Genomic DNA, 24,521 nt, shown 5'->3' on the forward strand with positions numbered 1-24,521 from the left:
TTTGGTTTGTTCAGGGGTTTTAACACAGCATTGTTGAGTGCATAATGGGAACTACCTAGAGGGAAGGGTTGCTAAATAGCTGTTCTCCCTTTTCCACCCTTTTCCTGTGAGGAGGGGAGGCCTGCCTTCCTCTCAGAGGAATGTGGGTGTGTGTCGGTATGTGTTTGTCCTGCGGTGAGGGTGAAGAGCTGTGTAACACGCCTGACAACAGATCACAACACCTCAAAGCTCTACAGCTACGGTCTTAGTTTCAACGTGACGGGCGCAGGTTATTGGGAAGTTCTGGTCTTTACAGGATAAATTGGTGTTTTCGGGTTTTCACACAGGGAGTGAAGGTGAGAACTACAGGTTTGGACAGTTTGGTGTCTCAGGTTTGGTGTTTTTGTATTTTTATATGAAGTAGCCTAAATATCTAGACTAGAAATATCTATTTCGGTGTTGTCTGCTAATGCTCTGTTCTTGTGAGTTGCAGAAATCACTGTTCACTTTTGGTCATGCACGTAGTCTTATGACAAGGTTTCAAGGTGTTTTAGCTGCTAGCTTCTGAAGGTGATCTACTTAGCCTGATGCTGGAGATGGCTTTTATTAGTGCTTTACCATATGTTCTTTAGAGAAAATAGATATAGAATGAAAATAGTTTTATGGCTTCAGTAACTCAGTGAGGGCCTACTACTGATTATAACCTAAGATGCATATTGACTTGACTCGCGTATAAAACCAACGGATGTTACTCCCAACAGATTGAGACATTTCCCCTTGGTTCTCACACATGGCTGCTTTATCAAACCACTGCAACCTCTACCTAGAGAAGAGGGTTTTTAGAAAATGTATTTAAACCACTGTCCCACACGCAAATCAGCTTATAGCCAGCCAGAGTAAATGCTAGAAAGGGCTGGCGTTTGTTTTAATCCCCTGCCTGGCCTCCGGTGATGCAGCCTGGCCTCTCTGAGAGAATGTCCTTGTAAGGAGAACATAACCTTCAGTGACACCGTAGGCCCATAGGGTAAACTGTATTTTACATGGATACAGTAGGGGCCCCATTAGTTAGGAAAATGGGCTGTGAGTTCGATGCAAATAAGTAGTCATTTGCAAGCCTGTTTGAATGGAAGATGAGTGTACCAGAGCAGTTATGTAGCCTACCTGAATGAACCGTAAAAGTTTAACCTTTTTTCTTTTCGTGGGGGAGATGCGATTTAGGCTGTCAGCAAGTGCTGTCAGGTCCAGGGCTACCTGCTGCCCCTACTGAAGGAGTTCAGTCTGATCCCTGAGGCAGCCATTTGCACACCATCTGACATGTGATGCAGCCAGCCACCCTAACCCAGCCCAACCCGCTCCTAGCCACCTCTGCTGTGCTAGCTGCAGCTATGGAAGATCCAATTGCTCTGCCCTGATCTCTGGATCTGAGCGTGGATTACATGTGAACAGGGATCCAAGTACGCCCTGGCGGATTACAGATTTGAAATATTAATCTCTTTGCATCTGCTTGCTCAGATCTGAGGGCAGATATGACTGGGATTAAAGGGTGGGAGGCTTGGAGAGACGCTAGAGGGGAACTCATGGATTAATACTAGGAAACTCTTACAGAAAGTGTTTTAAGGTAGAAGTTTTCAGTCTGGTGTACCGTTGGGTGAATGCCAAGGATGTGCCATAGTTCCCTAACCTCAAGTTCTCCTATATGGGATCCGATGGGTCTGTAGGAATGAGGGAGCATCATTTGGTTGAAAGGGGAGATGGGAATAGGGGCACTGAGACAGATACCGTTCAGGGATGTTTTTAGCCTGCAGGAGTCGGGGTGTTTTATTTTGTTGCAGTTGGAGTAGACATCTGTGTTAGTGGAGTAGTAGGCATTCATATAATTTGTCGTGACTTTACTTTCATTAATCTGATGACTGTTATTTATTTAATCCACTATGTTAAATTGTTACCCAATTGTTGTTTTTATTAATCATGTAACAATTCACTCATTAGGATTTGGGGCACCACTGAAGAAGTTGTTTAGAGAGTTACCATCTCCCGAATTAAACTCTGTTTTTTACGTATTTCATCAATAAACAGTCATCTTATTAATCATTACCTCTTATCAAATACTCATTCTGAACGATCGTAACCTTGGATCTGCAAAAATGTATTTGTGTGAAATGCCTTTGTTTGTCGTTTATCTTGGTCGGAACCAAGCCTTCTCGTAAAGTTGTTGGCTTTTCAGCTGTATGGCTTTAATTGTCCGAAAGGGGTCTCCCCTTTCCCGTCTAATGTTGTTCAGTCTGGAAGATAACCAGCCATGTCAACGGTTCCCATTTGGTGATGAGCGTAGTAGGAGAGTCTCACTTAGATTCGCTTTTCTCGATATCTGACTTAAGACGGCTAATCAGCTGTACCAGCGATGGTCTGAAGTGAGCTTCTCACCTCTTCCTCCTCGTGTTGGTATTGAGGATTCGGACCACGATGGACATGAGCTGCAGCTCTTCGTCTCTCTGGTCTAAAGGAAGGAGAGTTTATTTCTTCACCTCGTGTTGAGGTTCAGAGTTTCAACCATTTAAAACATGTAGCTCTCGCCTCACGTTTCCTGGTCTAAAGGGTGATTCCTCTTCCAAGCCTTTATGCACTCTTGGTCAAAAGGGGCGTTCCGTCATGCTGACAAGCTCTCTGACCTCACTCGGGGCGTGGCTACTTAATGTGCAAAGGATATCAAAAACTATCTCATTAGAAAACTAAAATCACACATGCCTTCATCACTTTTCATTTTGTATTCACAACATATTGGATGAAAACTTGACAGATAAAGGGGGTATCCTTTCCAAGTTACAGTATTTGGTCCACACAGTTTTTAATAACATCACAAAATGAAAAACAATGACATTCGTTTTCTACATCTCCCCACTGACCATTTCCCACATCGTTACGTTAGAAATATTGTTCCATTATTCACTTTTTGGACGCTAGAGTTTTGGGTGGACAAAAGTGTCTGTGAACAAAGACATTCCTTTGCTTCAGGCCTGGGCAATTCCAGTCCTCGGGGGCCTGATTGGTGTCACACTTTTCCCCCATCCCTAGCAAACACACCTGATTTAAACTAATTGCATTTTTAACTGAAGATCATGATTTAGTTTAGGTGTGTTAGCTGGGGCAAAAGTGTGACACCAATCAGGCCCCCGAGGGCTGGAGGTTCCCAGGCCTGCGTTTGGTTGATACTAAAGACCAAGAGGGAGTGTCTCTCTGTCTACACGACCGGGTGTGAAAGGTCGACCATCCAGCAGCTCCCCCACCCGTCTGATCTGATGCATTCTGATCCTCACAGGACAGTCATGACACCTTTTTTAATATCCAGATTCACTCAACAGCCATATATGACTGTCAGATTACATAATGTCAGGCTTTTGACCCTGTTAGTTCTCATCCATACCACTAGGTGGCATGAAAACCATAGAGTTGTTGTGCATACAAACACAAACTTGTCACATCAATGATGTGTATAAACCTTGGATGACTGACAGGGGGTGCTGTATTGAAGTGACCGCACAGCCATTTTGGTACTCCTGCATTGTAAAATATATTTCAGAAGCTATAGATATTTAACATCAACATTAGTTTTTGACAAGTATATTCTATTACAGTCACCTTAATGCTTACTTAGAAATTATATGTGAACTGAACATAAAAATATATATACAGTAGTAGTCAAAAGTTTGGTGGGCACCTACTCATTCCAGGATTATTTTTTTTTACTATATTCTACACTATATTCTATTCTAGAATAACAGTGAAGACATCAAAACTATGAAATAACACATATAGTAGTAATCAAAATAATTTATTTGAGATTCTTCAAAGTAGCCACCCTTTGCCTTGATGACAGCTTTGCACACTTGTCATTCTCTCAACCAGCTTCACCTGGAATGCTTTTCCAACAGTCTTGAAGGAGTTCCCACATATGCTGAGCACTTGTTGGCTGCTTTTCCTTCACTTTGCAGTCCAAATCATCCCATACCATCTCAATTGGGTTGAGGTCGAGTGATTGTGGAGGCCAGGTCATCTGATGCAGCACTACATCACTCTCCTTCTTGGTCAAATAGCCCTTACACCGCCTGAAGGTGTGTTGCGTTATTGTCCTGTTGAAAACAAATGATAGTCCCACTAAGCGCAAACCAGATGGGATGGTGTATCGCTGCAGAATGCTGTGATAGCCATGCTGGTTAAGTGTGCCGTGAATTCTAAATAAATCACTGACAGTGTCACCAGCAAAGCACCCCCATACATCACAGCTCCTCCTCCATGCTTCATGGTGGGAACCACACATGCAGAGATCATCTGTTCACCTACTCAGCATCTCACTATCAAATTTGGACTCATCAGACCAAAGGACAGATTTTCACTGGTCTAATGTCCATTTCCTCGTGTTGGCCCAAGCAAGTCTCTTCTGCTTATTGGTGTCCTTTTAGTAGTGGTTTCTTTGCTGCAATTCAATCATGAAGGCCTGATTCACACAGTCTCCGCTGAACAGTTGATGTTGACGTGTCTGTTAAATACCTTATCCTCTGCAGCAGAGGTAACTCTGGGTCTTCCTTTCCTGTGGCGGTCCTCATGAGAGCCAGTTTGCGACTGTGCGACTGCACTTGAGACATTCAAATTTCTTGACATGTTCCGGATTGACTGACCTCCGTGTCTTAAAGTAATGATGGACTGTCATTTCTCTTTGCTTATTTGAGCTGTTCTTGCCATAATATGGACTTAGCCTTGTTTGGTAAAAGACCATCTTCTGTATACCCCTCCCCCCTACCTTGTCACAACACATCTGATTTAGCTTAAAAAAAATCCACAAACAAACATTTAACAAGGCACACCTGTTAATTGAAATGCATTCCAGGTGACTACCTCGTGAGGTTGGTTGAGAGAATGCAAAGCGTGTGCAAAGCTGTCATCAAGGCAAAGGGTGGCTACTTTGAAGAATCTCAAATATAAAATATATTTTGATTTGTTTAACACTTTTGCTTACTTCATAGTTTTGATGTCTTCACTTTTATTCTACAATGTAGAAAATAGGACAAATAAAGAAAAACCCTTGAATGAGTAGGTGTGTCCTAACTTTTGACTGGTTCTTTATTATAAGGGAGTACTAATTGGACCATACATAGCATCAGCGGTCCAGGGTTTATTTTTTTATATATATATATTATACCAATCCATCATTGATCACGAGCTTGGTTTGATTGTCTTCTAGCTTGTTCCCATTGCCCTATAGTCAGTCAGCCAAGAACAGCTACAGACATACAGCTCTCTGAGACCTTTTTAGAAGTCTGTTTCACCACTGTCAGAATTATTTATGCCACAGTGAATAATAGATGCAGCTGTTCTTGAGGTTTTACACTAGTCGATCCCTCCCATGGGCTATGGCCCTTTGTCAGTGGTGTATATTTGATGTATGTAACTTGTCACGGGTGTGTATTTTATTTATGGGAGTTGTATTCATCAAGGGGAGGGTAAAACTGCCTCTTCACAAAGCAGTTGACAATAAACCACAGAAATATACATGAAGTGTTGTGATATCCTCTGTCTTCCTGAGAATGAGCAGCAGGAAGTCAACACAGCAGGTCTTTGGTAATTACGATAATGCAGTTTGGCTACTTCTGTAGTTTCAAGATAACTGTACAGTAGCCTCCGATGAGCTGATGTTGGGGTTTCAGGTGGTGACTGTTTCTCAGATTTGCGTCATACATTTTTGTAATGTTGCTTGGAAATTTACAACAAATTGTAGAATTTTGATTGACACTTCTTTTTTTTTAAATAGTGGGCTATGTAGTGCCACTGGCATAAGTTTTTTACTAATTGAAATGTAATATGCTTATAACCTATTAGCCATTTTCACTTTTAATAAAGCACTAACTTGTAATTGTTTGGTTCCACACTGACCTCTCTCCTCTCTTTAGGGTACAGTGTTTAGCCTGGAGGAAGAGGAGGAGCAGGGCGTGATCATAGCCGAGGACAGCAACGACATCTACATCCTGTCTGGAGAACAGCTTCCTGGCCAGCTCAGTCCCCCCGCGTCGCTGCTGGGCACTGGAGACAGCAGTGGGCCGGGCAGCTGGCAGACAGAGAGCTTACCCGTGTCTCTGGCAGGCAACGATTCCTGGGCACAGGTGAGCATGATGGACCACCCCGAAGATGTCAAGAGTCTGGACAGCAACGAGGGCGCCCTGGCTGAGGAGCGCAGTGAGAACAACTCCTCCAACTCTGACATTGTGCACGTGGAGCGAGAGGACGCAGAAGAGGGTGAGGGTGGGGCCGAGTTGCAGGAGAGCATGCTGAGTGTGCTGGGGACGGAGAGCGAGCTGGCTGAGCTGAGGGCGGAGTTTAGGGATGACACCCCGCTTCCTGTCCCAGCAGCCCCAGAGCCCGTTGTGGTATATCTGGAGGAGCCGGTCATCATAGAGACGCCTGCTCCCCTGTCAGCAGTTCTGTCAGAGCTGCATGCCCCATCGTCTGTCCCCGTGTCAGAGCCCGAGCCCTCTGCTCCAGACCCTATGATTGAGCCTGAGCCTGCCCCTGTTGTGGAGGCAGCACCACCATCCCCCGCCAAGGCACCCTCTACTCCCCCATCAGCAAAGCCAGTTCCAGAACCAGAGCCTGTTCCAGAGCCAGTCGCAGCACCGCCAGAGCCAGTTCCAGAGGAGCCCCAGCCTGAACCTCAGTCAGAGACTGTGCTGGAGCCGGCTGCAGCACCCCTCCTGGAGGCACTCCCAGCTCCTGTCGCCCCAGCCGAGGAGCCCCCAGTGCAGACGGAACCAGAGCCCAAGTCGGAGATCCCAGTGCTGCTGTATGGTGGAGCTGCTCTGGTGGCCCTTGTTGCTGTGGTGACCTGGGGAGTCATGACCCACCGGAAGAAGTAGCCTAGCAGTGCTCCTGAACCGGGTTGCAGACCTCACCTCCTCCCTGGTCCCTGCCTGGCTCACTGCTGCTAATCTGGGCCCGCCACTACCAGGTGGACACACCATGTGAACAATTACTTATTTTCCTTCTCTCCATTTTTGTTTTCCCCCGTTCTCCTCTCTGCTCATCTGGCAATTTGATATGTTTTTCTTCAGTTGCTGCCTCCAACCCATCACCTCTCAAACTGGAAAGGACATTTGTCAAATTTTCTAGCGGTTTCTATGTTTTCCGGGTGCTTGGTTCTGTTCGGTGCCATGCGGATGCACGTCACAGACACACCCTGTTTGTATGTTACTCTCTCGGCTGGAGCTTGGGGTACCTCTTTGTCCTCAGAGCCTAGTGGGTGTAGCGCAGAAGAGTCCGAATTCCCTGTTCTATTGCAGGGAAAAGGGAAGCTATTCCAATATTTTCATATACAAAAATCTAAGTTCTGATCACATTATGTCCTCTGAAAAGGAAACCTGTCTTCAAGGATTAGATGAGCATGTTTGTTTTTTATGGCAATTAACTAATCATGATTAGACTTTTGATTTGTTTTTAGAATTCACTGTACTGGAGACACTGATGTGCCTATAAAATATTTCTGCAGAATTGAGCCCCATAAAGAGACAATATTTTTCATAGAGCACTTGATAGGGATTAATAATATCGCACTTAAATGTAAAGTAGATACACATGACCAAAAGTATGTGGACACATTTCATTTCAACATTTCATTCCAAAATCAAGGGCATTAATATGGAGTTTGTCCCCTCTTTGCTGCTACAACAGCCTCCACTCTTTTGGGAAGGCTTTCCACTAGATGTTGGAACATTGCTGCGGGGACTTGCTTCCATTCAGCCACGAGCATTAGGGAGGTCTGGCACTGCTGTTAGGCGATTAGGTCTGGCTCGTAGTCAGCGTTCCAATTCATCCCAAAGGTGTTCGATGGGATTGAGTTCAGGGCTCTGTGCAAGCCAGTCAAGTTTTTCCACACCGATCTCGACAAACTATTTCTGTTTGGACCTTGCTTTGTGCACGGGGGCATTGTCATGCTGAAACAGGAAAGGGCCTTCCCCAAACTGTTGGCACAAAGTTGGAAGCACAGAATTGTCTAGAATGTCATTGTATGCTTTATCATTAAGATTTCCCTTCACTGGAACTAAGGGGCCAAGCCTGAACCATGAAATACAGCCCCAGACCATTATTCCTCTTCCACCTAACTTTACAGTTGGCACTATGCATTGGGGCAGGTAGCGTTCTCCTGCCATCAACCAAACCCAGATTTGTCCGTCGGGACTGCCAGATGATGAACCGTGATTCATCGCTCGTGTCCAATGGCGGCGAGCTTTACACCACTCCAGCCGACGCTTAGCATTGCAACGGATGTGCCCGAATCCACTAATTTGAAGGGGTGTCCACATAGTGTATGTTTATCTACTTCTTTCCAGTCACTTACTACATCACCTAAGTGTTATTTTGTTAAGTTTTGGGAAATTGAGGGATTCCACTTTAAGATGTGAATAGGATGCCATGACTCAATTCATTTGTCACTAACTAATTTCAGTCATTTAGTAAACAGACTCCTGTGTCTCTTATAGCTTTAGATAGTTACGATTTGTGATCATATTGCAGTAGTATCTTTAATTAAATAGATTTTGAATGTAAAAAAAAAAGAGGATAAAGACTACCGCAGCTCACAGCCAGAGTGGCATACACCGTTGCGTTTGATTACTAACCATCTCCTTGAAAATAGGCATTTAGATTATCTGGTATAGAACTGTCAATGGTCACTATCAACCTTTTGTGTGTTAACTATTGTGTTTGTGTGAGTGAAACTAAAGCCAGCTTAACCATGATGGCACCATGGTCAATAATGTTCCATGTACTGTACCATGTGCTCTGACAGGGAATGGAGGGTTGGGAATGACTGCACCAAGACCCTGAATTTCATATTCATTTGTTCAACACAAGTCGTGTTCAAGAGGGATATTAGGTTTAAGATTTAAATATAAAACTTGAAATCAAGTAGTCATCTTTCATCTGTTGAGACTATAAAATCAGAAGGAGAAATTAGTTTAATCTTGAATCAATTTATGCTCTCATTCCCAACTCCCCCAGTCTAACTTCACAGGGACTGCCTTTCTTCAGCTACCCTGTCCTCAACCCCGATGTTTTGCCCCTCGGCTGGCCCAAACTTCCCACCCAGCACTGCCTTGCCATTCCGCTGTAACCCCATAGCGTGCCTACCTTGTACAGAGACTTACAAAGCGTCTGCTGGCTTCTTCCCACTACTACCTAACCTTCTCTTGAAGGGGTCAGCTCCCTCTATTTCTCAAGTCAGAGTGGAGGTCTGTCCACAACTTGAAGAGTAGGAATGACACATGCCAGCCCTGCCACAGACAATCAACATAGGCAACATTCCCACTAAGGGAAACATATCTTCCTGTTAGTTGGGTACAATGTGAATCTAAAACTAAAATCTACACTGTAGGCCTCAGGTGTCAAGAGTACAAAAATAACACTTTTTTTTTTACTGGGCACCTAAGTCTGGAGCATGAAATGTGAACACTTGATCCAAGTGAAAAAGTAGTAGTGGTTCCAGCTTTGTTGTGTTCACTGGTCAGTGGATTCCCACAGCTTACTTGGTCAATGTCAAAACTAAAGATGCACGCAACTCACTTCTGTTTAGCCAAGTGTACAAAATACAACCATGTGTGGTTTGGGGTAGTTGTGTGGAGAGACAAATGACCATAGATGGTTTTGTTCCATTGAATGCAAATGTGTGTTAGATAATAGGTATGCAAATGATCTGAAATGTACCTGGAAACTGAGTATTTGGAAAGTACAGTATGGATGTAAAATCCCCATCTTGGCAATTTGAGACCAGAATACATAATGTAAACTGCATCGTTGTGGTTTTGGACACGTTAATAAAATGGTTCTCCCTTACATTTTATTACTCTTAAGTTTATTTTAAATGGATCTCTATGCATAAAACAAACCAAAAGGCATTTAACAAAAACAAAAGGGGATTTATCCCTTTTGAGGAAGCCATGTATTGTTACAGAAATCATTTAAGCACAATGTGGAAGTGAAAACAGCAGACGATGCATGATACTTCTCCATCCCTTTCAGTATCAGAACTTGTCAAATAAAGCACTGAAGTTTCCAAATCCAGTGGCAAACACTTTCATATCTTTTCACAAAAATGATTGGAAGTTATACATTTACGGAGCAGCTTGTTAAGAAAATGAATGTGCCCCTGAACTAAATGTCCCACTCACTACTGATTGGTAATCAGGCTCAGTGTACGTCCTGAGTGGGGAGTCCGTAGAGTTTGGGGTCTGTTTTGAAGTCACCTGGCCACGGTAGGGTTTATGAACTGAACTGCTGTGCTGAACAGATTACGGAGCAGCAGGGGGGCGTGCTCACACACCCCCTTCACCAGGGTCAGAGTGAGGGCCATGATCACCTTCTCCTGTGGTAGATAGTCCAGCACGGGGCCCAGGCCCTGCTTCTTCACCCACTCCACTTCCAGGGCTAGGTGGTGCTTCCACAGCTGAGGAAACACACAGACATCAGACTCGTGACATACTTATGGATTAATCTTATACCCGTTACTAGATTATATTTTATAACCCCTGTGGTTTCAATTCACAGCAGCAACACCATGATTTGGACATACATTCCATATCTACACTGAACAAAAATCTAAATGCAACATGCAAAAATTAACAGTTTTACTGAGTTACAGTTCATAAGGAAATCAATCAATTGGATTTCACATGACTGGGCAGGGGAGCAGCCACCCACCAGGGAGCCAGGCCCAGCCTGTAATAAAGGGCTTTATTACTGACAGAAATACGCCTCAGTTTCATCAGCTGTCCAGGTGGCTGGTCTCAGACGATCCCAAGAAGAAGCCAGATGAGATCCTGGGCTGGCATGGTTACATGTGGTCTGAGATGGTTGGATGTACTGCCAAATTCTCTAAAAATGACATTGGAGGTGGCTTATTGTAGAGAAATTAACATTAAGTTCTCTGGCAACAGCTCTAGTGGACATTCCTGCAGTCAGCATGCCAATTGCACGCTTTCTTACAACATGAGACATCTGTGGTGTTGTGTGACAAACTGCACATTTTAGAGGCCTTTTATTGTTCCCAGCAGAAGGTGTACCTGTGTAATGATGCTGTTTACAGTGATTTGCAAAAGTATTCACCCCATTGGCATTTTTCCTATTTTGTTGCTTTACAACCTGGAATTAAAATTAATTTTTGTGGGGGATTTGTATCATTTGATTTACACAACATGCCTACCACTTTGAAGATGCAATTTTTTGTGTGTGAAACAAACAAGAAATAAAGACAAAAAAACAGAACTTGAGCAGGCATAACTATTCACCCCCCCAAAGTCAATACTTTGTAAAGCCACCTTTTGCAGCAATTACAGCTGCAAGTCTCTTGGGGTATGTCTCTAGAAGCTTGGCACATCTAGCCACTGAGATTTTCGTCCATTCTTCAAAGCGAAACTGCTCCGGCACCTTCAAGTTGGATTGGTTCCGCTGGTGTACAGCAATCTTTAGGTCATACCACAGATTCTCAATTGGATTGAGGTCTGGGCTTTGACTAGGTCATTCCAATACATTTAAATGTTTCCCATTAAACCACTCGAGTGTTGCTATAGCAGTATGCTTAAGGTCATTATCCTGCTGGATGGTGAACCTCCGTCCCAGTCTCAAATCTCTGGAAGACTGAAATAGGTTTCCCTCAAGAATTTCCCTGTATTTAGCACCATCCATCATTCCTTCAATTCTGACCAGTTTCCCAGTACCCGCCGATGAAAAACATCACATCATGATGGTGTTCTCGGGGTGATGAGAGGTGTTGGGTTTGCGCCAGGCATAGCGTTTTCCTTGATGGCCAAAAATATAAATTTTAAGCTCATCTAACCAGAGTACCTTCTTCCATATGTTTGGGGAGTCTCCCACATGCCTTTTGGTGAACACCAAACATGTTTGCTTATTTTTTTCTTTAAGCAATGGCTTTTCTGGCCACTCTTCCGTAAAGCCCAGCTCTGTGGAGTGTATGGCTTAAAGTGGTCCTATGTACAGATACTCCAATCTCCGATGTGGAGCTTTGCAGCTCCTTCAGGATTATCTTTGGTCTCTTTGTTGCCTCTCTGATTAATGCCCTCTTTGCCTGGTCTGTGAGTTTTGGTGGGCAGCCCTCTCTTGGCAGGTTTGTTGATATATTCTTTAATAATGGATTTAATGGTGCTCCGTGGGATGTTTAAAGTTTCAGATATTTTTTTATAACCCAACCCTGATCTGTACTTCTCCACAACTTTGTCTCTGACCTGTTTGGAGAGCTCCTTGGTCTTCATGGTGCCCCTTGCTTAGTGGTGTTGCAGACTCTGGGGCCTTTCAGAACAGGTGTATATATACACTTAGATCATGTAACACTTAAAGTCCACCTCTGTGCAATCGAACTAATTATGTGACTTCTGAAGGTAATTGGTTGCACCAGATCTTTAGGGGCTTCTTAGCAAAGGGTTGAATACATATGCATGCACCACTGTTCAGATTTTTTTTTAAACAAGTTTTTCCCCCTTTCAATTCACCAATTTGGACTATTTTGTGTATGTCCATTTCATGAAATCCAAATAAAAATCTATTTAAATTACAGGTTGTAATGCAACAAAATAGCATTTTTCCTCAGGGAGATGAATACTTTCGCAAAGCACTTTAGTATTTAATTAGGATCCCAATTAGCCGCTGCAAAAGCATCAGCTACTCTTCCTGGGGTCCACATGAAACATGACATACAGAACATTATTAGCCAAGGACTGAAACACATACATTTAAAATGTCACACAGCCTGCACATCAGTACATACTAGACGTCGACCGATTAATCGGAATGGCCGATTTTAATTATGGCCGATTTCAAGTTTTCATAACAATTGGAAATCTGTATTTTCGGACACCGATTTGGCCGATTTTTTTATTTTCTTATTTTCCCCCACCTTTATTTAACTAGGCAAGTCAGTTAACACATTCTTATTTTCAATGACGGCCTAGGAACGGTGGGTTAACTGCCTCATTCAGGGGCAGAACGACGGATTTTTACCTTGTCAGCTCGGGGGATTCAATCTTGCAACCTTACAGTTAACTAGTCCAACGCTCTAACCACCTGATTACATTGCACTCCACGAGGAGCCTGCCTGTTACGCGAATGCAGTAAGCCAAGGTAAGTTGCTAGCTAGCATTAAACTTATCTTATAAAAAACAAAAATCAATCAATCATAATCACTAGTTAACTACACATGGTTGATGATATTACTAGTTTATTTAGCGTGTCCTGCGTTGCATATAATCGATGCGGTACGTATCGTTGCTCCAACGTGTACCTAACCATAAACATCAATGCATCAATACACAGAAGTATATATTTTTAAACCTGCATATTTAGCTAAAAGAAATCCAGGTTAGCAGGCAATATTAACCAGGTGAAATTGTGTCACTTCTCTTGCGTTCATTGCGCGCAGAGTCAGGGTATATGCAACAGTTTGGGCCGCCTAATTTGCCAGAATTTTACGTAATTATGACATAACATTGAAGGTTGTGCAATGTAACAGGAATATTTAGACCTATGGATGCCACCCGTTAGATAAAATAGAATAAACGTCTTGTTTTCGAGATGATAGTTTCCGGATTCGACCATATTAATGACCTAAGGCTCGTATTTCTGTGTGTTATTATGTTATAACTCAGTCTATGATTTGATAGAGCAGTCTGACTGAGCGATGGTAGGCACCAAGAGGCTCGTAAGCATTCATTCAAACAGCACTTTCGTGCGTTTTGCCAGCAGCCCGTCGTTGTGCTTCAAGCATTGCGCTGTTTATGACTTCAAGCCTATCAACTCCCGAGATTAGGCTGGTGTAACCGATGTGAAATGGCTAGCTAGTTAGTGGGGTGCGCACTAATAGCGTTTAAAACGTCACTCGCTCTGAGACTTGGAGTAGTTGTTCCCCTTGCTCTGCATGGGTAACGCTGCTTCGAGGGTGGCTGTTGTTGATGTGTTCCTGGTTCGAGCCCAGGTAGGAGCGAGGACAGGGACGGAAGCTATACTGTTACACTGGCAATACTGAAGTGCCTATAAGAGCATCCAATAGTCAAAGGTTAATGAAATACAAATGGTATAGAGACAAATAGTCCTATAATAACTGCAACCTAAAACTTCTTACCTGGGAATATTGAAGACTCATGTAAAAAGGAACCACCAGCTTTCATATGTTCTCATGTTCTGAGCAAGGAACTTAAACGTTAGCATTCTTACATGGCACATATTGCACTTTTACTTTCTTCTCCAACACTTTGTTTTTGCATTATTTAAACCAAATCGAACATGTTTCATTATTTATTTGAAGCTAAATTGATTTTATTGATGTATTATATTAAGTTAAAATAAGTGTTCATTCAGTATTGTTGTAATTGTCATTATTACAAATAAATAAATAAAAAAGGAGGACACTATGTACTGCACCGACACAAATGACTGCTGATTGATTGAAAGAAATTGATAAGAAGAATGTGGGAGCTGTACTGTTAGATTTCAGTGCAGCCTTTGATATTAAGTTAAAATAAGTGTTCATTCAGTATTGTTGTAATTGTCATTATTACAAATAAATATAAATAAATAAAAATCAGCCGATTATTCGGTATCAGCTTTTTTTGGTCCTCCAATAATCGGTATCGGTGTTGAAAAATCATAAATCGGTCGACCTCTAGTACATACACACAATATCTAGGTCTAATACATAAATACAGTGCAAATTACAATACATTATGTATAAAATGGCTGTGTCTCTTCACAGCCCCTTTGTGGGGTAAGGTTGTAGCGGTATTTATTAGAGGGGTAAAGATAAAGATTTTGTTCGGGCGGCAAGCAGGTATTAACCATGCCGAAAGGAAAAGAGTAGAATAGAGAGAGTACCACTACCAGACCCACACACATCAGCAGAAGAGACTGCCTAGAGTGTAGCCTGTTTGCCAGAGGAGAGAAAAGAGAAGATGCACCATATAACACCCACGTCACAGCACAGGGGTAACCCCACCAATAATACCTCATATAATAATGGCAGAGCAATTGAACGGCAACTTCATAAAAACAATTTACAAGAAAGAACCCAGTCATGAACAGAGGATTTGCAATAATCTGTATTACCTTCCAGTGCAGGAGTGTGGAGGCTGTTCATAGACAAAACAAGGCCTTAAAATGTCCACAATCTTCTCGGCCACATGTCATTAGTACACACCACCTCAATACAGTTCAACTAACAATACACAACTTGCAAGCAACCTCCCTTTTAACTAAAATATCAACCCAAGTACTTCTGGCAGGGCAATAATAGTCCAGCGCTAATGAACATCAACGGGAAGTGCATTTGAAAAATAGAAAGTCTTCTGCAGTGTAAAGCACTGGAACGATAGAGGGAAGATAAAGAGAGAGAGCAAGAGAGATCTTAGCTGTTGACTTCAGGCTTGCAGTGGTACTGTCTGATGGTTTGTATGTCAAAGCTTCGCAACAATGTCTACTGATCCATAACCGGTGAGGTCCCAAACGATAACAACCACGACCTAGTGCGGTCACACCGATGATTAGTTTATAAAGTGTTTAACTCAAACACGCTAAAAATAAACAAAGACTTCTGCAGCATAGCACACACAATCAAACTGTCGCGCCAACCAAGAGCGCCTTCCCAGAGAGCTGAAAGAGCCGTCTTTATCTTCTCCTTCCTTACTGCAGATGCGCTCTTAAAGTGGCAACGCACGGTAAAGGATTGCGCCACAGGGTGTTATTTTAAAAGGTTTTGTTGCTAGCTTGAGTTACCTGGGGTGGCAGAGCGTTCATAGTAGTCATGGCTCTATTTAATACTGTGTGTTTCCCAGCCTCTGTTCTGGACCTGAAGAGACCTCTGGTTGCATGTCTTGTACCAATGAGTGTCTGAACTGTGTGCCAACTGCTTGAACAGACAACTTCAACTCATCAACACCTCACACAAAGACCAATAGTGATGCAGTCAATCTCTCCTCAACTTTGAGCCAGGAGACTTAATCTGTTTGAACATTTTTACCCCTTTTTCTCCACAATTTTGTGATATCTAATTGGTCGTTACAGTCTTGTCCCATCGCTGCAACTCCAGTACGGACTCGGGAGAGGCGAAGGTCGAGAGCCATGCGTCCTCTGAAACATGACCCTGCCAAGCCGCGCTGCTTCTTGACACACTGCTCGCTTAACCTGGAAGCCAGCCGCACCAATGTGTCAGAGGAAACACCGTACAGCTGGCGACCGAAGTCAGCTAGAGTGCGATGGGACAAGGACATCCCGGCCGGCCAAACCCTCCCCTAACCCGGACGATGCTGGGCCAATTGTGCGACGCCTCATGGGTTTCCCAGTTGCGGCCGGCTGCGACAGCCTGGTATCGAACCCGGGTCTTTAGTGACGTCTCTAGCACTGCGATGCAGTGCCTTAGACCACTACGCCACTCAGGAGGCCGAGCAAGGAAAGACTTACATGCATGTTACTGACACTTTCCCTCTGTGTACATCTAAGAGCGATATGTGCGGTTTGTTCTGGACCAACTGCAATTTACGTATGTCGTTCTTTGCCGTGACCACACAGCTGGGCAGTAGTCCAGGTGCAACAGAACTTGACCCAGTTGGACATGTTTGGTCGACTGAGATGTCAAGAAGGCAGAACGCCCTATCACGAACAGACCTCTTCCCATTTTAGCAACCATTAAGTGTATACAGTGAGGGAAAAAAGTATTTGATCCCCTGCTGATTTTGTACGTTTGCCCACTGACAAAGAAATGATCAGTCTATAATTTTAATGGTAGGTTTATTTGAACAGTGAGAGACAGAATATCAACAAAAAAATCCAGAAAAACGCATGTCAAAAATGTTATGAATTGATTTGCATTTTAATGAGGGAAATAAGTATTTGACCCCTCTGCAAAACATGACTTAGTACTTGGTGGCAAAACCCTTGTTGGCAATCACAGAGGTCAGACGTTTCTTGTAGTTGGCCACCAGGTTTGCACACATCTCAGGAGGGATTTTGTCCCACTCCTCTTTGCAGATCTTCTTCAAGTCATTAAGGTTTCGAGGCTGACGTTTGGCAACTCGAACCTTCAGCTCCCTCCACAGATTTTCTATGGGATTAAGGTCTGGAGACTGGCTAGGCCACTCCAGGACCTTAATGTGCTTCTTCTTGAGCCACTCCTTTGTTGCCTTGGCCGTGTGTTTTGGGTCATTGTCATGCTGGAATACCCATCCACGACCCATTTTCAATACCCTGGCTGAGGGTTTGACGGTACATTTGACGGTACATGGCCCCGTCCATCGTCCCTTTGATGCGGTGAAGTTGTCCTGTCCCTTTAGCAGAAAAACACCCCCAAAGCATAATGTTTCCACCTCCATGTTTGACGGTGGGGATGGTTTCTTGGGGTCATAGGCAGCATTCCTCCTCCTCCAAACACGGCAAGTTGGGTTGATGCCAAAGAACTCCATGTTGGTCTCATCTGACCACAACACGTTCACCCAGTTGTCCTCTGAATCATTCAGATGTTCATTGGCAAACTTCAGACGGGCATGTATATGTGCTTTCTTGAGCAGGGGGACCTTGCGGGCGCTGCAGGATTTCAGTCCTTCACGGCATAGTGTGTTACCAATTGTTTTCTTGATGACTATGGTCCCAGCTGCCTTGAGATCATTGACAAGATCCTCCTGTGTAGTTCTGGGCTGATTCCTCACCGTTCTCATGATCATTGCAACTCCACGAGGTGAGATCTTGCATGGAGCCCCAGGCTGAGGGAGATTGACAGTTCTTTTGTGTTTCTTCCATTTGCGAATAATCACAGAAACTGTTGTCACCTTCTCACCAAGCTGCTTGGCGATGGTCTTGTAGCCCATTCCAGCCTTGTGTAGGTCTACAATCTTGTCCCTGACATCCTTGGAGAGCTCTTTGGTCTTGGCCATGGTGGAGAGTTTGGAATCTGATTGATTGATTGCTTCTGTGGACAGGTATCTTTTATACAGGTAAGAAACTGAGATTAGGAGCACTCCTTTTAAGAGTGTGCTCCTAATCTCCGTTCGTTACCTGTATGAAAGACACCTGGGAGCCAGAAATCTTTTTGATTGAGAAGGGGTCAAATACTTATTTCCCTCATTAAAATGCAAATCAATTTATAACATTTTTGACATGCATTTTTCTGGATATTTTTGTTGTTATTCTGTCTCTCACTGTTCAAATAAACCTACCATTAAAATTATAGACTGATAATTTCTTTGTCAGTGGGCAAACGTACAAAATCAGCAGGGGATCAAATACTTTTTTCCCTCACTGTATGTCTTGACCATGACAGCTTGCTATCTAGGGTTACACCCAGCAGTTTAGTCTCCTCAACTTGCTCAATAGCCACATGAAATTATAGAGCTAAAACAAGGTTTAGCATTTAGCGAAAGATTTGTCCCAAAAATGATACTTTTAGTTTTTGAGAAATTTAACACCAGCCTATTGCTAGTTACCCATTCTAAAACTGACTGGAGCTCTATGTTAAGGGTGTCAGTTATTTATTTTACTGTTGCAGCTGACATGTATACTGTTGAGTCATCAGCGTACATAGACACACAGGCTTTATTCAAGGTCGGTGGAAGGTCAATGGTAAAAACAGAAAACAATAATGGCCCTAGCCGGCTCGGCTGCCCTGCGGTACACCACACTCAACTGAATTTGCATGCGAGAAGCTTCCATTAACAAACATCCTCTGTTTTCTATTAGATAGGTAACTAAATCCATTATAAAGGCAGAGGATGCAAATCCATAACACCTAAGTTTTTTTCAGCAATAGGTTAGGATCAATGACATCAAAAGCTGCACTGAAGTATAAAAAAATTGCTTCCACAATCTTCTTACTATCAATTTCTTTCAGCCAATCATCAGTCATTTGTGTCAGTGCTGAACATGTTGAGCCCTTCCCTATAAGCATGCTGAAAGTCTGTTAACTGTTTTCTGTAAAATAACTATTTGATCAAACAATTTTTCCCAAAGGTTTGCTAAGCACTTAACAGGCTGATTGGTCGGCTGTTTGAACCATTGAAGGGTGCTCAGCTATTCTTGGGTAGTGGAATGACCTTTGCCTCCCTCCATGTCTGAGGGCACACACTGTTTTCCAGACTAAAATTGAAGATGTTGCAAACAGGAGTCACAATGTATTCCACAACCAACCTCAGCAATTTACCATCCAGGTTTTCAGTACCGGGTGGTTTGTCCTTATTTATAGATGGCAATAAAAATGTTTTGCTTCTTCCACACCCACAAACTAGTGCTTGTCTTTCATTATTTGGTCCATTATGCATGAATATGAAGGCACGGCCTTTGTTGTTTGCATGTCATAACTAAATTTGCTGATCTTGTCAACAAAAAAGTTATTAAAGTAGTTGGCAATGTCAAAGGGTTTTGTTATGAACAAGCCATCTGCCTCAATGAAGGATGGAGCCGGACTTTGCTTTCTTGCCTAGGATTTAGTTTAAAGTACTCCAGAGTTTTTTACCATCATTCTTTATATAATTTATCTTTGTTACATAGTATAGTTTCTTCTTTTTGTTTAGTGATCTCAATTTACTGTATGTTTGCCAGTCTGCTGTGTTGTCAGACTTATTTGCCTCATCCCTCAACCATACAATTTGTCATCTATCCAGGGGGATTTCCCAGCTTCTTGATATGCCACACCTGTTAGGTGGATGGATTATCTTGGAAAAGGAGAAATGCTCACTAACAAGGATGTAATCAAAATTGTGCACAAAATGTGAGAGAAATAAGCATTTTGTGCGTATGAAAAAAATAAATCGAGGATCTTTTATTTCAGCTCATGAAACATGGGACCAACACTTCACATGTTGCCTTTATATTTTTGTTCAGTATAGTTCTGAGCAATCCAAGTAACAAGGATTCCAGAAACTTACCCCAATGGAATACTTCTGCAGTTTCTTGGTCAGATTCTCAGCAGCCTGGGCCATCACACTACGCTCAAGCTGATCAGCTATTTCAATCAGCCCTGCAGCAACACCTCTGAGGGCTTCTTCATCGGCAGGGTTATCTGGAGGGCAAAGAGCATGTTAGTCAAAATCATATTGAATATGAACAGCTACAAAGTATCCACATTTTGATGTCAACACAGTATCATTTTCAATCACTTACACAACGGTTCAACCCAGATGTGCCAGATCCCTGTCACATAGTACAATAAAGCTAAGATGTCCAGCAGTATATATACTGCCCCTTTTCTAATATCCTTTTCATATACAGACAAAAATCCCACTATTTTACCATGCCAGCTTTTTTACATATCTGAAAGGGGTAGGGGGTAAAAACCATGGGGCAATTCCACAGTAACAGAATGCTGGGACTCAGATGTTTCACTTTAAAATGTATGCCAAACAAAAACCAATGATTGCAAAGTTAAACAAACCATACAAGTCATCCTTGTGCATAGAGTTGTATGGTTTGTTGAACTTTGTAATCATTGTTTTTTTTTGGCATCGTCTCAGAATCATTATTTTACCATGAAATTGCCCCATGGTAAAATAAAACCCACATAAAGACCTAGTCATGATTCCTGCATTTTCACAGACCCTGTAACCAAAACACAGGTATCGGGTCTGTGTGAATGGTTCTCTGCTTTTTTGTTGTTGTGTGAACTCATTAACATACATTTGTTTTAAACCCAGTGCAGTAAAAATGAGGTTTTACTGTGTTTTGTATCATATTGCACAACAGCTGATTAAACTAAAGCTCTAAAATTGTGAAAGAAATGTATCAGTGTTGTTTCCTGATTGTATTTTCAACCAGCAACTATCTACACAGGACCTTCTAAATCAGCAGGTTTGCATGGGCGGAAGTTCCGGCTTTCCAAGGTGACATCACCATGTGGTAAATTGGTTAATAGACCAATAACAAAAATAGTTCCAAAGCTCTCTGCTAATCTATTATAGTAAGGACCTTAATGGGTTATGAACGAGGAATTCTCAAAACAGTTCTAAGATGTGGGATGTGAAATCTTTGATGCTCAATATCTCAGAACTATGCTATGTGCAGATTGAACCTTGGTCACAAAGTGTCTTTCTTTCTGAATGACACAACTGGTGACAGGTTTCAAATGCACCTTGGTAAATTAGTTACCTTAACATGACTCAGGGAATAAGTATGGGCTTGATTGACCAATACAAGTTTGATTCGACATTGTTTTGTGCTTAAATCCAGATTAAACAAGCAGAATATAGGTAACTGGAAGGTCATGAGTTGTTGGTCTGTGTGCTTTGCAAACATGGTATCAGAATTAATCCCCAGCTGGGTGCCTTACACTAATTTCAGACAGACGATGTAAGACAATGTTTTTAAACAGACCCTTATTGACCACGTATTTTCTGGTATACCCCTTTTATACATTCAGTGAGTAACTGGCAAATTGGGAGGTTTGGGGGGTGTTGTTAAACGATGGGGTCTGTTTGCATTACAAATTAGGGAGGTGTTAAAGGCCCAATGCAGCTGTTTTTATATACATATCAAAACATTTATGGGTAACAATTAGTACCTTACTTTAAAAAGGTACCTAAAGTGCAGAGTATCAAAATCCTGAGACATTTGTAAATCTGTTTTTTGGGGGATGCAATTGTAGATAGAACCTTATGGTTCTGAAATGTCAATCTGGGTTTGAGGTTCTGACACTTATGAATTAGACATGTTGAGTTAAGAAAACTGTAGCTATTTGAATACATAAATGATAGTGTTATTCTATTTTACTAAGATAGAACACTATCAAATACATTAAGAAATGTATTATGATCATCAGCTGAATTACTGTCACTGAACAATGATGTGACAACATCATTTACTTTAAGTTTTCTGACTTGTTTTTTGCTTGAGTGGCATTATTGCTGGCTTGACTAGCCTGCCTAGACCATACATAGAGAGAGATGGCAAAGACGTGTGTATTTGTTCAGGCTTGTGATTAAAGATAGATAGATAGATAGAACCTTATAGCACCAAATTCAAATTGGTTTATACAGATAGAGCTTTCCAGTTTTTTCACTTTAAGATGTACTATGCAGAAATCACTCTGCCATTTCCTGGTGTAGAGAATCATTGTACCATCTAAACTGCTGTGAGATATTTTCCGTAACCAAAAATAGTATTTTCAGCTGTTTGAAGTTACAAAAGTACAAAAACAAAAGTAAAAGAAGCAAAAACGAAACTTGAGAACGGGAAGCATAGAAGTAGCACACCTAAAACAGATTTACCGCTTCTAAGACTTGCTTTCAATGAGAATAACAGATCTATAACAGACTGTTCTATGTGAATTTGGTCTAGTCGCCTGACAGTTACATATCGCAGCTTTAAAATTTACTTCACAGACATATGAAGATCAAATATATGTGACTATTTTTTTTACAGAAATGTCAGAACCTTACGGTCTGCGGGTCTTGACTTGTCAAAACTAAGTGAATGTGACTGATGGAATTTCAATCATACTATAAAAGAAAAACGAAAACAAAACCAACTCACCGGGCCATGCCAGCGCAGCCTGAGGCTCAAGCCCCTCCAGTAAGATCCTACTGCTGCTGCAGAAGTGTCCATCTGTCTGAAGCTCGCCCTCCTCGTGGTTGTTAAGACCCAGACCATTGCCGTTTATGTCCTGGGTTAGCTTCAGCTCCCGAGCCAAAGAGTCCAGCTCTATCCGGAGCTCCGCACTGCTGCAGCTCTGCTGCTGAAGGAAAGTCAGAAAGACCAGGGGAGTGCACTGAACATCCCCACAGTCCATCGCTGTTCTGCTACAGGGAAAAGCATAACATAATCTATCCATTGCAATTTCATCTGATATAAACTAGCTCTAAAGTTCATAGAGTTTCCTACGAATGCATTTTCCCCAAAGTATTTACTAGCTAGCTGAACGTTACCAAGAGGGCACAGTCAGCAGCTAAGTAGTTAACCTGCAGAAGCGCGCTACATTCGATTCAATGGTGTGCGAACAAAACAAGTCTAGCTAGCTAACGTTAGCTAGCTATTAAACGTAACTTTTGCCCGTGTTGATGCTAGCAAATATCAATACACTCAATAGTAACATATTTTCTCTGTTCACTCACCGTCTAAAAACAGTAAATATATTGGCTGGTAAAGTTTAGCTTGCTTATTACAGCTTGAAATTGCTAGCAACACAAGCTAATTGACACCGCCGAGTCGGAGCTGTTCTCCTTGCTTTCCAGACAACACGCACGCACGCACCCCATCAGTTTGGGCAAATTGGGGGTTTGGGACATTTCCCCGCCACCGACTGGTTTTACGACATATGTGGCTACATTGGGCGGATTCGATTACGCTGAGTCGTGGAGTACCGCCCATGGCCCGTGACATGAGAGCAAAAGCGGTGAGGGAGGCGCTCTTTCTCAAATATAACACTAATCTGCGCCGCTCGGTCATTTGTCAATAAAGCATGGTGCATTATCCAGAAACGTATATTTTCCATGACATTTTTTATTTTCTATTTTAATTGGGAAGGCAGATAAAGCGTTGTCACTTTTGTTTTGAGCCGACGCCACCGTGGGCTTTAAACCGGGCCACCCGGTTCCAAATCGAATACCCTCAGTTTCGATGCAAAACACGCCTACACGGGCGCCCAGGCAAGATTAACGGAACTCCCTCGTTGTAGCTACTATAGTGTGTTGGTGTACCATTTCTCGGAAGATCTCAAACTAATTGCGAAGGAAATTTGAAGACTCTATTTAAATGGGCAAAACGTGATTGTGAACCATTCCAGCCCTGCTGACAACGTTTTCTAAATCCTAAACCAAATTACATACATACAGGCTATCCTCAGATCAATAATACCAGGCTTCTTTCAACAAGAAAAATACGCGGTTTTGCATGCTGTAATAAGTGACATGCCCTAACCACACGAAATAGCTGGTCCAAAAACAAGGATTTACATTAGCATACAATACTTCTCCCATTTCATGACCTGCGCTGACCAATTAACAAAAACTAGATGTTAATGGGAGGATGATGTAACCCAAATTGTTTTGAATCTTCCATACGCACACGTGATATACTTGTGGGGTTTCCCCTTCAGCCCAGTGCTGTGACTGCAAGATAAGGAAGTAAAGTCCTGCTAGAGTCGGGACCAAACATTTTCCTGAGCAAAACATTGGTCTCAATTGTACAATGACGCAAAAAAATATAAAAACATGTATGCAATTGCAAATATGGTTAAGTGTGATGAGTGACTGCTTTATCCTTGCATTTAATGTTGAATTACATTTTAGGTAAAATGTAAAATACTGACCCCAAACAAGGGTATTGGTTAAGGTCTAATAACATAAATTGTTAACTCTATGGTGGTTTATGGTCAGAGAAATTAACATGCAAATGAATAATAAACATGCACGTGGCTACCCCTTGAAATAAATCTGTCCTTCCACCAGTTATATTAACACAGTTCTGTACCAATAGATAAACTCGGTCTAATCCTCTGGAAAGTCCCACAGTTAATGTGGTTTCGGTAA

General features: G+C 42.4%; 2 protein-coding genes across 6 annotated transcripts in view; one reads left to right on the forward strand and one right to left on the reverse strand.

Moving 5' to 3' along the window:
* Nucleotides 1-9,852, forward strand: part of bcl2l13 (BCL2 like 13) — a 43,680-nt gene extending 33,828 nt beyond the window's left edge. For both annotated transcript variants that reach the window (XM_071416379.1, XM_071416380.1), the window contains exon 7: nucleotides 5,922-9,852. In XM_071416379.1, coding sequence (XP_071272480.1) covers nucleotides 5,922-6,881 — 960 coding nt within the window. In that variant the 3' untranslated portion in view covers nucleotides 6,882-9,852. The remainder of the gene's footprint in view (nucleotides 1-5,921) is intronic.
* Nucleotides 9,850-23,316, reverse strand: bida (BH3 interacting domain death agonist). 4 transcript variants are annotated; one of them, XM_071416385.1, is made up of 4 exons: nucleotides 23,106-23,316; nucleotides 22,528-22,790; nucleotides 19,929-20,062; nucleotides 9,850-10,462 (listed from the first exon to the last, which is right to left on the reverse strand). In XM_071416385.1, exons 2-4 carry the CDS (start codon nucleotides 22,781-22,783, stop codon nucleotides 10,259-10,261), a joined length of 594 nt encoding a protein of 197 aa, XP_071272486.1. In that variant the 5' UTR covers nucleotides 22,784-22,790; nucleotides 23,106-23,316; the 3' UTR covers nucleotides 9,850-10,258. The 4 variants fall into 4 exon arrangements, with proteins under 4 accessions (XP_071272486.1, XP_071272485.1, XP_071272488.1 ...); XM_071416384.1 differs by having other exon boundaries at nucleotides 22,528-22,793; nucleotides 23,106-23,289; XM_071416387.1 differs by lacking the exon at nucleotides 9,850-10,462 and adding an exon at nucleotides 10,589-10,890 and having other exon boundaries at nucleotides 23,106-23,307.
* Between the last annotated feature and the right edge of the window lie 1,205 nt (nucleotides 23,317-24,521).

This window comes from Salvelinus alpinus, chromosome 9, assembly GCF_045679555.1.
Source record: "Salvelinus alpinus chromosome 9, SLU_Salpinus.1, whole genome shotgun sequence".
In the NCBI taxonomy this organism is placed as follows: Eukaryota; Metazoa; Chordata; class Actinopteri; order Salmoniformes; family Salmonidae; genus Salvelinus; species Salvelinus alpinus.

Coding starts and splice junctions, on each gene's coding strand:
- bida (XM_071416385.1), bottom strand. CDS start 22,783: ATGGACTGTGGGGATGTTCAGTGCACTCCCCTGGTCTTTCTGACTTTC. Junction 20,063..22,527: donor GGCTGCGCTGGCATGGCCCG/GTGAGTTGGTTT, acceptor TTTGCCCTCCAG/ATAACCCTGCCGATGAAGAA. Junction 10,463..19,928: donor TGCAGAAGTATTCCATTGGG/GTAAGTTTCTGG, acceptor GTGTTTCCTCAG/CTGTGGAAGCACCACCTAGC.